At 33.7% G+C, this 13,539-nt stretch overlaps 3 protein-coding genes across 3 annotated transcripts in view; 2 read left to right on the top strand and 1 right to left on the bottom strand.

The window, feature by feature from the left end:
- The window catches only part of LOC108750289 (sushi, von Willebrand factor type A, EGF and pentraxin domain-containing protein 1-like), a 14,094-nt gene extending 11,234 nt beyond the window's left edge, over positions 1-2,860 (top strand). The window contains exons 27-32 of the mRNA XM_018489646.1: positions 82-173; positions 272-408; positions 673-1,573; positions 1,986-2,157; positions 2,373-2,561; positions 2,639-2,860. Coding sequence (XP_018345148.1) covers positions 82-173; positions 272-408; positions 673-1,573; positions 1,986-2,157; positions 2,373-2,561; positions 2,639-2,817 — 1,670 coding nt within the window. The 3' untranslated portion in view covers positions 2,818-2,860. The remainder of the gene's footprint in view (positions 1-81; positions 174-271; positions 409-672; positions 1,574-1,985; positions 2,158-2,372; positions 2,562-2,638) is intronic.
- Positions 2,861-3,589: 729 nt separating this feature from the next.
- LOC108750293 (mesencephalic astrocyte-derived neurotrophic factor homolog) lies at positions 3,590-5,515 on the bottom strand. Its single transcript, XM_018489653.1, has 5 exons — positions 5,295-5,515; positions 4,591-4,694; positions 4,388-4,512; positions 4,159-4,300; positions 3,590-4,072 (listed from the first exon to the last, which is right to left on the bottom strand). Exons 2-5 carry the CDS (start codon positions 4,673-4,675, stop codon positions 3,894-3,896), a joined length of 531 nt encoding a protein of 176 aa, XP_018345155.1. The 5' UTR covers positions 4,676-4,694; positions 5,295-5,515; the 3' UTR covers positions 3,590-3,893.
- A 21-nt stretch (positions 5,516-5,536) lies between these two features.
- On the top strand, positions 5,537-8,505 carry LOC108750292 (lethal(2)neighbour of Tid protein). Its single transcript, XM_018489652.1, has 2 exons — positions 5,537-6,014; positions 6,107-8,505. The coding sequence occupies exon 2, from the start codon at positions 6,112-6,114 to the stop codon at positions 7,420-7,422; it is 1,311 nt and encodes a 436-aa protein (XP_018345154.1). The 5' UTR covers positions 5,537-6,014; positions 6,107-6,111; the 3' UTR covers positions 7,423-8,505.
- Positions 8,506-13,539: the final 5,034 nt, after the last annotated feature.

Below are 13,539 nucleotides of genomic sequence, written 5' to 3'. Positions count from 1 at the left end.
TATATTTGAATACAATAGCAAACAAGGCTAATATATGAGTCAAGGTTCGACTTTAATAGCCAAATTTGCATTTTTCAACAGGAACGACGTGCAAGAATCTACTCGCTCCAGAAAACGGTGACATAGAATATATATTAGAAGAAAATGAGAGAGATGATGTCACGATATTACAGGTACGCGTTTTTGTCATTCACAAAAGAATCAAGAAAGAAAAAGAAGAACATCACGACGTTGAAATTGTCCTACATTTTGAATTGTTCAATTATTTCAGGCTGGCCAGCAGTTAGAGTTCAAGTGCAATCCTGGATACCGTTTAATAGGAGAAAGATACTTGACCTGCCTAGACATTGGTGTCTGGGATCACAAGAGACCATCTTGCACGCCCTATGAATGTCCCTTGCCAAAACAGTGCGTCCTTTAAACATATTCTCTAAAACATTTAGAATAAATTATCACTCCAAAGAGTAAAATCTCACTCTTAAAGATTGAAAATTGAGTCACTCTTTCAAAACTGGCTCAATTTTCACTATTTAGAGGAAGATTCTAAAAATTTAGGAAGTAACCTTTTGCTTAGAGATATTTTTTTATTTAAAAAAATTACGAATTTGCCTAAAAATATGGTAGTTTCTTTCAACAAATATTTGAGAATCGTCCAACATTCTGTGAATATAGAATAGAGCATGGCTACATCATCCCTTCGAATTCTGATCAAACTTCCGTTCGCAATCCCGAACGTAACATCATCGACAACTTCTCCGAAAGAACGTATCGTTATAACGACATCGTTGGATTCTCCTGCCATCGCGGCCACAAGTTTCGCAATAATCATAATCTGACGGAATTCAAGCTGCAATGTTCCGCAAACGGCACTTGGACAGGCTTTGTTCCCGACTGCGTTCCGCGCACGTGTCCCTGGCCAGATCGCGTGGCAGACGCGAGAATTTTCTTCAAAAAACGGGATAACATCACGGTTGAAATTCCGATGGAAGAAGACATTACATGGAAACCCGATCGAAGAAGAAATAATGAGAGCGATGCGGAGAGCGGGATTTCTCCGGAAACATTCGTTTCCGGTGCAGAAATCGTTATTGTCTGTGATCTGGGATATGAACTAGTTGGGGACCGGGTCAGAACGTGTACCGAGGAGGAGAGATGGTCCTCGACTTTCACTTCTTGCGAGCCGCGTAATTGTTCGGTCGAGGAACATCCAATTTTTCAATTTTTCAAGAAACTAGGAAACGAAACCGCCTTAGAGAACAGCAACACAGACGTGATATTATTCGAATTAGACGAGAAACAGTACAGCAAAGAAAACGTTACGCATCAATACAAAGATTTCGACATTTTCGTCGAAAGAAATACTTATAAACGACGAATAGTTTTAACGTGTCGAAATGGCGCACAGATGAACCTCCATAAATTAATCGCCAACGAGACGATTTCAAATATAACATGGACGTGCAATAAGATCGCAAAATGGGAAGTTTCAAATTTGTCGCTGAAAGAATCTGTCCTGGAACAACTACTGAATGATTCGACAGACATCTGCGATAGATCGTGTGCACCTCCGCAAGTAAGTTTTTCTGAAAACACCGATAGATAACATCAGTAGCGACAGGAAAGAATAAAAAATTAACTAATACCCATTTCTACGAATGTAGATTAACTTACTCTTTATTTTTTTTCTAACTCTTTCGAAAAGGATAAAAAATAAGTTAAACTGAAATTTAAATTAATCTGCATTGGAAGAAATGGGCACAAATGTTTTAAGTTAAAAATAATAATACAAGGAAATACATTTCAGATAATATTTATGATGTATAAGATATCTAAAAGACGTTTTAGATATCTTTTAGATATGACATCTAAAAAACGTCTTTTAGATATTTCATACAATATAAATGTTATCTGGGATACGATCTATCTTTTCGTACAATATTTTCAAGCTTCGCATATTTCCAGGATAAAATTCCAATTAATTTCAGATACCGGAGTACGGATACATCGATAATGGCAACAACACTGACAACGTTAACAATCGTAGGACGATCAATAGCGTCGTCATTTTTAAATGCCGTCATGGATACATTCTTGAGGGTGCTGAGCAATCTATTTGTTTATCGGACGCTAGGTGGTCCGCTTTGCCTTCTTGCAAACGTATGTTCTTTCTTTTTAAGTTATCTACAAAGGCTCTAATGTCTATTTTCATCAATAGCAGTTCAACTTTAAGTCTCGGTTTAACTAACTCTTCATTTTTTCTGCTTTTAAGAATTAAAAAAAGATGAACAGAAATCGAATCAAAGTAAAATTTAATCTACATTGATGGAAACAGGGATTAGATATTTCTAAGTTCATATGTTGAACATTTCTAGCTGTGGCATGTGGAAAACCGCCGATTCTTGCTAACGCAATACTGAAGAATGACATAGACGGAACTCAGAATTACACTTTCGGCAATATGATCTCTTATCAGTGTGTCCCGGGCTATCGTGTATTCGGACAGGCAAGTCTAAGATGTTTAGGAAGCGGGAAATGGTCCAGATTGAATGGCAGATGCTCCAGTATGTATATGTAAAAAAATTTGCAAACTTATCATTAGAAAACTATAATACCTAAATTGCATTGTTATCGCTTGTAGAAATATCGTGTGGCAAACCACAGATCCAGCGTGGAATCGCGCTCTACGGTCGTTCGTATTTGTTTCAAGATCAATTGACATATATATGTCTCGATGGTGAGAAAAGGGGAACGATTACGTGTCAAGCCGATGGGAAGTGGAATGAGTTGCCAAAATGTGACGGAAATAGGAACGTGTAATTCAAAATGGCCAAAAAGGATTTAGTACAATATCTTGTAGAGAAAGAAAGAGAGAAGAATCTCCACCTTTGTAACAACACACATGCTTTTTTTTATTTGTTTGACCTCTTGTATCAAGACTCATGAATGTAATATAGAAAACGTAATTACGCAGTCTTATCATGAAATAAATAATTCAGTTTTGGAATTTTCGGAATAGTACATTCGGATATGCGACAATACCTTACCTAATTATTTATGCGCGATTTATCGTAATCTTTAATTTTAGGATATTGTACTTCGAGTACATATTATACACTTTTATCATCTCTTTTTTTGTTTCTTTTTACTGAAAAAGTTGGTGTATATCGATACAAATAATTCTTATCTCAAAAATTGGCATTGTTAAGCCTGCACGTTCAAGTAAGACAGTCCATACTGGCCATGAGAGATATTTCATAAGTTTAGTTGTACATTTTGTTCGTATTTCGTGCATAACGGATAACAAAAAAAAATCTAATTTTGTAAGAACGTACAACGGTGTTGTGGCTAAAGTATCTCTTATACACGTCGTTTGACACCGTATTTATGTTTTGGTACGAAGTATTGTTCAAACATACCGTACAAACGTATTTGCATATTACTATACTACCTGAGGAAGAACAATAAAGATAAATACTGTGTGAAAATAATTTCTCATATATAAACGACGTATATTAATTTATATCTAATGTCATAAAAATGGAGCACCTTCGATAAAATAGATCCATTAGCATGACTATCTTAAGGAAAAATCAGATTACTAACACATATGTCCTTCAAAATTATTGAGATAGAAAAATGTTACATAACAAAATTTGCGTTATCGTTTGTCTCATGCTAATTTTCATTTAAACTCTACTCCATTTAATGGAAACTAAATGTCTTAGTTCGTAGGACTGTCATTAAAGACAAACTTTTTCAGAACATAGCTATACGCGAATCGTATATTGACACGGATAATACATATCCTAAATGCTGTAAACAATTCCTCCGTAGAAGAAACAGAACTTTTAGCCATCCTAACTTAATTGCTTGTCTAAATTAAGGATAATCCTTCAAAGCTCCGTCTTTGAGCTGCTGCTAAAGTACTTGGGTTTGAGCTCCTCAATACGTTTGATAAAGTCCGTCTTCTCTATACAACCGTCACACGTCTCTTCCCAATCATTCAAAATCTTCTTTAAATCACGTACCTTCAACTTCTTCAGATTTACCGTATTGAGGTCGATTTGTTTCTCTGAAACAAAAATAGCAACATAACATTAACAAAATATTCGATCTTGCAACAAGAATAATGAGAGTGCACGAATGTTATACACATACCGAATCTCAAATCGCATATTTGAGCATCCCTCTTCTTTAATTTCTCGCATATTTTGTCTGCAGGCATAGACCATGATAGTGGTTTACTCAACTCACCCAAGATACCAGTGGCAGATTCTTCTAATCCACCTAAATAATAACACTGGAAGTACGTAAAACAGTTGCGATTATTTTAAACAATTGACCAAGGGAATCTGTATTTATTTTGTCCACAGGGGCTCATACTCACAAATCTATTTTCTTTTGATTTAGTGCCTTTACAGAATTCTCGAAACTTTTCTTCAATCTTCTTAGGATCACTTTTAATATCTGCTGTTAGTGTTTGACTAAATTTGTCCACAACAGCAACACATACTACAAAATTAGATAAGGAATGTCATAAAAAGCATGGATAAATTTTATATATAAGGAAAATGTTAGAGAGATTCTCACCTTCACAGTCACCTTCTTTTAATGCTGTAACAGTACACACAATTCCGAGGAATACAGAAAGTATTAACGACATCGATACATTCATCTTTCTGTTTTATTGAGTTCTATTAATTAAAATTTTTTTTAATCAATAAAATGTAAATAAATACTTATACAAGTGTTTTTTTTTATCGCATGATCGTGTAAATCAAAAGCTCTGTCTTTTTAGCTGAACTTCCTGCATTATTTATCTTTCCTCTTTTTTTCTTTAATGTAAAAAGAAAAAGAGGAAACCATGTAAGAAAAACCATGAAAGATAAACCATGTAAGAAGTTAAAAAACCTAAAGTTTCGATAACATATCTTAAATATGTTTACCTGTCACAAAAAAAAGACAAGAGAGAATCGATTAAAGCGATCTCTTACCACGTTATAAATTTTCATTATTAACTCAAATTAATCGGAATTTAATTACAAATATTCTAATTCACGAAATCACAACATCTCTGTTACTCTGAGCGTCCTCGAAGACGTTAAAGGAAATGTTCCAAGCTTCCAATTTCACGAGATTCCTAGATTTTGTGACTAACGGTCGCCGATGACAAAAGGACAAAGGGAGTTGCGAGAATATCGACGAAAAAAAAAAGCGAGATGTCAAATGTTGACACGTAAGTGTTTCGGATGGACTGGATTTAAGGTTATTTCGCGCGGGCGCGTGCTACGTACCGTTGCGATCGAATTGAAAGTTAGCGTATTTCCGATGCAAGGCCTCCGTCGTTCGGCAGATGGGCGACGCGCGGTGACTTTAATTCACACTTTCGACTCTTCGAAATATCCTGCGACACGTCCACCGCCGTCGTTCACCTCCGAGCTTCGCGACTGTTCGCGACACGTTGGATTCTGTCAAAAACCCGAAATCCCAGCTGGCGCATGCCGATTGGTCGTGACGTCACCGCTGTCCGCGCGCGCCGATTGGTCGTGACGTCATCGCATTTCGCGCGATGTGAAGTGAGAGGAGTCTATATTCGCGTTTCGTGCTGCACTTTGGCTGCACTCTCGCATTTTCTGCACTCGAACTGAAACGGTTATTCGACCGGACCGGTTAGATGGAAAGAAAGGGCGAATAATTTGGAAAGTGACGGAAAGTTCAGCTCGAGAAACGGAAACCATCACGGAACTAAACGGAGCAGCCGATTCTATTTACTTTGCGATCGCCATGTTTGCTCCAATAAAGTTCTGTAGGCATTTATACCGAAGAAAACATAGATTTGTCACTCGATACGTAAAAAACGAAAGAGAAGTATCTTTTCCGCGGCATCCATGGGTGTTCGATGACGAAAAGTGACGGATTATCGTTTCGATGAGCTGGTTATTCATCGTCACGCGGATGAACCGATATCGTAAGTCCCGCTAACCTCTCGAGGACGTCACGGAAAAGAAATCGAGGTAATATTCACATTATTGGAAATCTGCGTGAGTCTGTTTATAAGCATAATTGAAAAAGAAACAGAATAAATGACGGCAGGCACGCGTTGCAGACGGAATGGCGCCACGCAGGGAAGCGAGACCTAACCTCAATGCTGGCAGGTCTTCGAGGAGGAGCAACAAGGGCTGGCTGGAGAATTACATAGAATGGCGGCAACTCGTCGCTTTTCTCACCGATCCGAAAAAACTGTCATTAACAGTGAAACTGTTCATCGTCCTGGAAATCGTCTTGAATGCAGTAATCATCCAGACAGTGCCATACACTGAAATCGATTGGAAGGCCTATATGCAAGAAGTCGAGGGTTTCCTGAACGGCACGTTGGACTACTCGAAACTGCGAGGTGACACTGGACCACTGGTTTACCCTGCTGGCTTTGTCTACATCTTTTCCAGCCTCTATTACATAACTTCTCATGGCACCAACGTAAGGATAGCACAATACGTCTTCGCGGCGCTGTACGTGATCACGCTGATGCTAGTCTTCCGGATTTACGCACGGACCAAGAAAGTGCCGCCTTACGTTCTCATCTTGATGTGTTGCACTTCCTACAGAATACACTCGATATTTGTTTTGAGACTCTTCAATGATCCAGTGGCAATGGTGTTGTTATACGCATCTATCAATTCATTTTTAGACAATCGCTGGTACTTAGGTAGCGCACTATATAGTCTTGCTGTGTCCATCAAGATGAATATATTGCTGTTTGCTCCAGCGCTTCTTGTCACTTACCTATGCGCGCTAAGAATGTTCAAAACACTGATACATTTGTCTATTTGCGCATTGATACAGCTGATTCTTGGTCTTCCGTTCTTGCTAGAGAATCCGATCGCTTATATAAAGGGCGCTTTCAATTTGAGTAGAGTCTTCGAGTTCAGGTGGACTGTAAATTGGAGGTTCTTACCAGAAGAGGTATTTGTACATCCATATTTGCACGTTTCTCTGTTACTTCTGCACGTGCTAACGCTGCTGTATTGTGCGCCCATTTGGATCAGCTATATGAAGTCGTACGTGAAGTTAAAACATGTAGGAAAGGAACTGAAGCCTCAACTTCGTAAAAAAGAGAAGATAGATATGTCTACTGTAAGTCAGTTATTTGTCTATCCTCTTTTTGTTGCGAATTTTATCGGCGTTATGTTTAGCAGATCGTTGCATTATCAATTCTATATATGGTACTATCATACACTACCGTACATCGCGTGGTGCACCGACTATAAGACTATCTTTAAATTGACCATTTTAGGCGTGATAGAATTGTGCTGGAACACGTATCCGAGCACGGTGTTCAGCAGTGCAGCGTTGCACTTATGCCACATAATTTTGCTATATGGCATCTTAAAAAATAGATCGAATAACGCGAAAGAGAAATGAAGGCTGCACACATGTATGACGCATTTCTATCTTAATTATATGTAAAGATAGAATTACACGGTGCTCGATTCTTGAATGATAAGCATGCACGCATGCATGCACACATGCATGTTGCTATGCTTGCTTTGATGCATATAGTTTGACAGATAACTATGAAGCAATTATTTCTTTTGATTGGCGCATGTAAGGAAATAAGCTATGAAGTAACCCATAATAAATATAAAAATCATGTATGCAGCATGCAGCATTCAACGCATGAACGAATTCTAGCATACATCAGAACAGGCTGATGTATGCATGCTACCATTCAAAAAATCGAGCATCAGTGATTCCATCTTAATACATAAAGTTGAATACATATTCATATCGTGTATTTTTCCATCCGATGTCACTTAATGTCCATCGTCTCGATATTATATATCTAATTATTAGTAACTTAATAATTTGCATAATATTCTCTGTATCTACAAACATGCGAATACGTATGTACATATATAATCACAGATTTATATAAATAGACTACTGACACAATGCGATAGAAAGAGATGAATCTGATTCTGAGCTGTCCTTGTTTAGTTCCCACATGCGTATATATGCATATATATGCGTCCTGTTTGCAGAGGCGTTACAAGGCACTAAAAAGATACGCTCTAAGGCGCAAAATTTGGAGGGGCGCAAAATTTTAATAGGCAGCGCTACTCTTCAGAGTATCTAGAATATATGTATACGAAATTATTAGATCGAGAAATCTATGGTTCTCTGCTAGGTGATGCTGCATATGCTTCTACAAGTTTTCTTTTTACACCTGTAAATAATCCATAAAATGCGCAGCAGAAGAAAGATATAACAGAGCACATAAATGTGCTAGAAATGTAATTAAAAGAACCTTTGGAATTTGGAAAAGAAGTTTTCCGTGTAAAGAGAGGTTTAGGAAATAGTCTTACAACGGTCTCCAATATTATTGTTGTTTGTGCGATTCTTCATAATATAGGTCTACAAATTGATGACGAAGCACCTGAAAATGATGATTTTGAATTTCCGTGGACGGACCAAACCTATACATGTACAACTTGAAGGCATTGCTGCGCGTCAAGTATTAATTCTCAATTATTTTACGTAATTAAGATAATCAAAGTAAATTATAATAAGATTTTATTTGAAATATTGTGTTACTTAATAAATGTTAAAATAATAACTTAATTAATATTAAAATAATGACTTAATTTAACTTAATTTAACTTAATTTTTAAATATTCTATTATAATTAAGTTTTATATTGGTAGCAATTTAAATATTTATTTAATATTTTTATGTTTTCAATGTTTTTCTTTGTTAAATATATCACAATATTCTTTTTTGAGAATTTTTAATTCTATCTCAGTAGCTTTTTTTAATAACTCAATTATCTCGAGTTGCTTACGCTCATTTTCTGCACGATATTCTTCTGCTATTACTTTATATCGTGCTTCCATATTCAAAGCGTGGATTTCATACTCATTTTTATTTAGTTTCGCATACCTATTCAGTCTTGCATTCGCCTCATTTTGGACAGCTTCTGTCCGTATATCGTGCCCTTTTTAACTGCAGTGATTGTGAAGATCATTTTGTGACGCGTCCCACTTGATGAGTGTCAACATTTTATCGCCAACATTAATAAGTTTTATATCGACATCCTCCCTCTCAAGACATAATCGCATAGCCTCTGTGCTATTATTATTTTCTATATCTCGTTTCTTACAATCTATGAGTTTTCAATTTTTATATAAATTAACATATCTCTATTAATCACTACTATTTTTATTATATATATATAATAAAACATTGCCTATCCAAATACTGTGGCATACCAATAGTAATAATTGTTGAAACAGAAGTTATTTTTTGAAAAAAATTCATCGTTTATAGTTTCAGGAATATTTTTATCTAATAATTTTTATTAGATTTAATAATTTTAATTGTTAAATTTTTTGAATGTGTTACAGTCTGTCTTAGTTTAAAAAAATTAAACCTTTGGCAGAGTTAATTATTTCTGTACTAATTATTTCTTTATCAGAAATGTCAGTCGATTACATTTGGTATCTCAATTATAAGATGTGGCGCAGCATTAGCAACTAGTGGATCAATTAGTACATCAGATCTTTGTGCGCCACCGGATCGATGTCGGTATTGTTTTTCTGCTACTAATATTTCTCGTTGGCGATGTTTTATATTTTTCCATAAAGATTGTAATTGTTTTACTGTCGCCTATGTATAAAGTAATATAATTTATAAAATAAGATAATCACAAAATAAATAATTTGTATTTGTCTATTTAATAATAATAATTGTGAAAAATCGCTCGATATGTAAATCATACAAATATATAAACGCAGAAGTGAAGGCCATTTTCGCTCAGAATAGATCGTGGTGATATTAGAATAATATTTATCTATATATATATAGATTTATTTAAGAATATTTAACGTATTTTTTGATTTATATCGGAGCATTGATTATATTCTTCCGAAATTTTTTCCCATGCTTTTTCATTGGTATTGCTATCGGCATTTTTATTTTCGATAATATCACTGTATTTAAGAACAAGCTCCTTCAATAAAATTTTCTCAGTTTCAGAGTAAACTGGTATCTTCTTATTATCACACATTTTGTATTAAAAATTTACGAGTGAATACGATCCTCAGTTAAATCTTGTCTCAATCATAAATTGTGGCTCAATTTGTAGTTCGAATGAGCGATAAATCCAAGTTTTTTGGTTAAAACGCCCAAGTTACTTTCAAGAAATGTTTATGACATTAACTATGGCGTGAAACGTGAACTTTGGTTCAAATCTAGCTCGTCTGAAATGAAGATCAAACGCAGATCGATCTACGACTATGAATACGGACTTAGATATCAATTAAAAAAGAATTGACGAACAGTTTTGATTATATAATCAGTCTTGATTACATAACAAACACGTATAATCAGAATTTTTAAAAAACTACTAAAGCCAGAAAATATAATAGTATGTTGCATTAAGTGTCAAATACATTATTACAAAAGAAAATATGAAATTTATTGTATTCATATTCGTGTGTTATGCAAATTAGTGGAAATTGCTTTTTTTTAGTTGTTGGTTCGTTGCTGTTGGCGGGAGATTGGTGCTTCAGAGACTTAGCAATCCTTATGGTGGGGCGCAAAAGCAAATTTCAGGACATCAAAGGCGGTTGTAACGCTTCCGCCTTTTCGTGAGTATCGTGTGAATTTACCCATGTAATTTATACATGTGTGAGTGAGAGAACTCGAATATGTCGCTGCCTAGCTGTCTTCAATGTCTTCAAAGATGAAGGCGAAGTTGGCAGTCTACCTGTGTGTACAGTATACCTTTTGTATATTGAACGGAATAAATTATGTTAAATCCATACACATTTCTACACTCATCCATGCACTGAAAGAAAAAATTGGCTGAATATGGCATAACATTTTTAATTGGCTGCTGCAAGTCAATTAAAAATGCTATGCCGCATATTTTACCATTTAAATTGCTAGCAGCCAATTTTTTTCTGTCAGTGTAAAAATACCTAAATCGTTTCCATTCTAAGATGAGTGTGAAGACAATTTTAGTCAATTTAAAAGGACGATCATGTTTACCTGATAAATTATAGCTTGACCGAACTATAGCACATCGAAATAAATTTGTTATAGTTAATAAATATGTTTATTTCTATATTTTCAATGAAAAACTGCATACTTGTAAGGTATCTCCCTATTTGTGCAAAATAATACTTAAAAATATTGCTTAATTCACTCACAAACATAAAAAATGTTATTATATCCGAGGTAATTTTTGCAGATTAATATCAATATTCATTTGTAAAATATAAAGCATTGTAGTAACTGCGTAAATGACAGTCTAAAGTTTGATAAAAAATTATATTAATAAGCGTGTTAATTAGATATCTAGATATTTCTATACCTATTTAAAATCGATGTTTATATCTTGTTTTTCAAATGCGTTTACGTATATACGTATATAATAAAAATATATTGAATATCATATCATTTATGTTTTTTCTTACTTTATTATGTAATGCTGCACGTACTAATGATATACTTTGCAAATTAAAAAGAAAAAGTAATACGAAAATTTTTTTAGTGTCTTATATTACGGTAAAAAATTTCATTTAACATTTATATATCATTTTAATTGCGGCGAGTATTTATTTCGTAACAAGTTTTAATGTATTATTAATGAACGATAATTGCTATGCTGTATAAGTCAATGTATATCATACAGGAAGTGTAAAAAAAAACGAAAATGAAACGATGATCAATGGATAATATATAATATTCTTACAGTGCTTACACAATTATTATCTATGAACAAGTTCTACTCACTGATGTAATCCTTATATTGTACATGATTGGGTTATTCGTGTCCTACGCATTTCTTGTTTTTGAAATATTAGGAGCACCAAGTAATTAATTATGAATTATAACATTTATGTACATTTTTTTAATACACAACCTTATATATATTTTATAAAGACGTTAAATTATATGTAAAAATCATTTACTAATTTAATAATTTTTATATAGGTACTTGTAAAAGCAATGAAAATTAACTCGAGACACGAGTCGTGTGTATAAAAAAGTCATCGTGTGTACTAAGAATTAAATTTTCACATGCGAGATAATTAATGCAAATTTTTTTTTTATATACAGTCACGAAACTAATTACACAGATATTGCAAGTTTATTTTTCAGTATAGTATCATATTCAGTATATAGAAGAGAATTCTTTATCAGTATATGAGAACTCTTTCCGGTTAAAAATTGTTCATGCATGAATATGTATAAATACGTATAAACATACATAACACGCATAAATATTCATAAACATATATAATTTAAATATATGAAATATGTTCAGACATGTTCATACATTCTTCTTTCTTTTGTAAAATTACTTTTTAGTGTAATAAAAATAATAATAGTAATGTGAAAACGTAAAATATAATTAAAGGCATAATTCGCATTGTTTGTTTTAGAAAAAAACAAGTTTGGAAAAATGCAAAAAAAAAAAATGCTCATACATAATTATGCATACTTTTATATATAATTATACATAAATAATTTTGTACATTTCTTCAAATCTGATTTTTTTTAAAATAAATCGTGCGAAAATGATCTTTTTAATTATTTTTAATGTTTTCACATTAATATTATTATTTCCATTACACTAAAAAGTAATTTTACAAAAAAAAGGATGTATGAACATGTATGGACATATCTCATATATAATTATATATGTTTATGAATATTTATGCGTGTTTATATATGTTTATATTGTATATATTTATATATTATATATATTTATATGACAAATTTTTTACCGGGATTTTCAGTGATTTACGTTCATCTCTAATATTTGTCAAAATTATATTTTTAGATACATATATAGACAAATATTTAATCAACAAACCTATAAAAATAATCGCGAAATTAATTAACGGACTAACAAAAATAACATCGAGAGAGAGAGAAGAAAATATAATATTAAACAATATATTGAATTTTAATAGCGCGTGAGACCACTCTTAATAACAATATTTAGTCTGCTTGGAATTGTTTCCACAAGTTTATTCGGATAACTTCAAGATTAATGTTTTTCCAAGCTTCTAGGATGACTTTTTCCAATTCCCCATGATTCCGAGGTTTCGATTTTCGGACTTCTGACTTAAGAACTTGCCTCAAATGCTCAATAGAGTTCAAGTCCGGACACTGGCAAGGCCAAGCTATGTTAATCTTATTTATTTTTAAAAAATTCCTGTGCACGACGAGAGCATTATGCTTTGGATCGTATCTTACTGCATGATTCAATTCCAGCTATACGAGCCGACTTTTTTAAAAATTACGCTCTCAAATTTCTACGTACATATTTGTACGTTGAAGTTGATTCATTGTACCATTGATAAATTCAAGTTTTCTCACTCCAGAAGATGCCACAGAAGAGAGATTTTCCACCACCATATTTTACAATAGGAATTAGATTTCGGATTTTAATAGCTTCTCTGATTTTACGGTAAATTTTTTTCTTTCCATCAGATTCAAACAATTTAATTTTTTATTCATCTG

Source organism: Trachymyrmex septentrionalis, unplaced genomic scaffold (assembly GCF_001594115.1).
Source record: "Trachymyrmex septentrionalis isolate Tsep2-gDNA-1 unplaced genomic scaffold, Tsep1.0 scaffold35, whole genome shotgun sequence".
In the NCBI taxonomy this organism is placed as follows: Eukaryota; Metazoa; Arthropoda; class Insecta; order Hymenoptera; family Formicidae; genus Trachymyrmex; species Trachymyrmex septentrionalis.
Note: the sequence above shows the minus strand (reverse complement) of the source record. Positions and strands in the feature narration are given on the sequence as shown.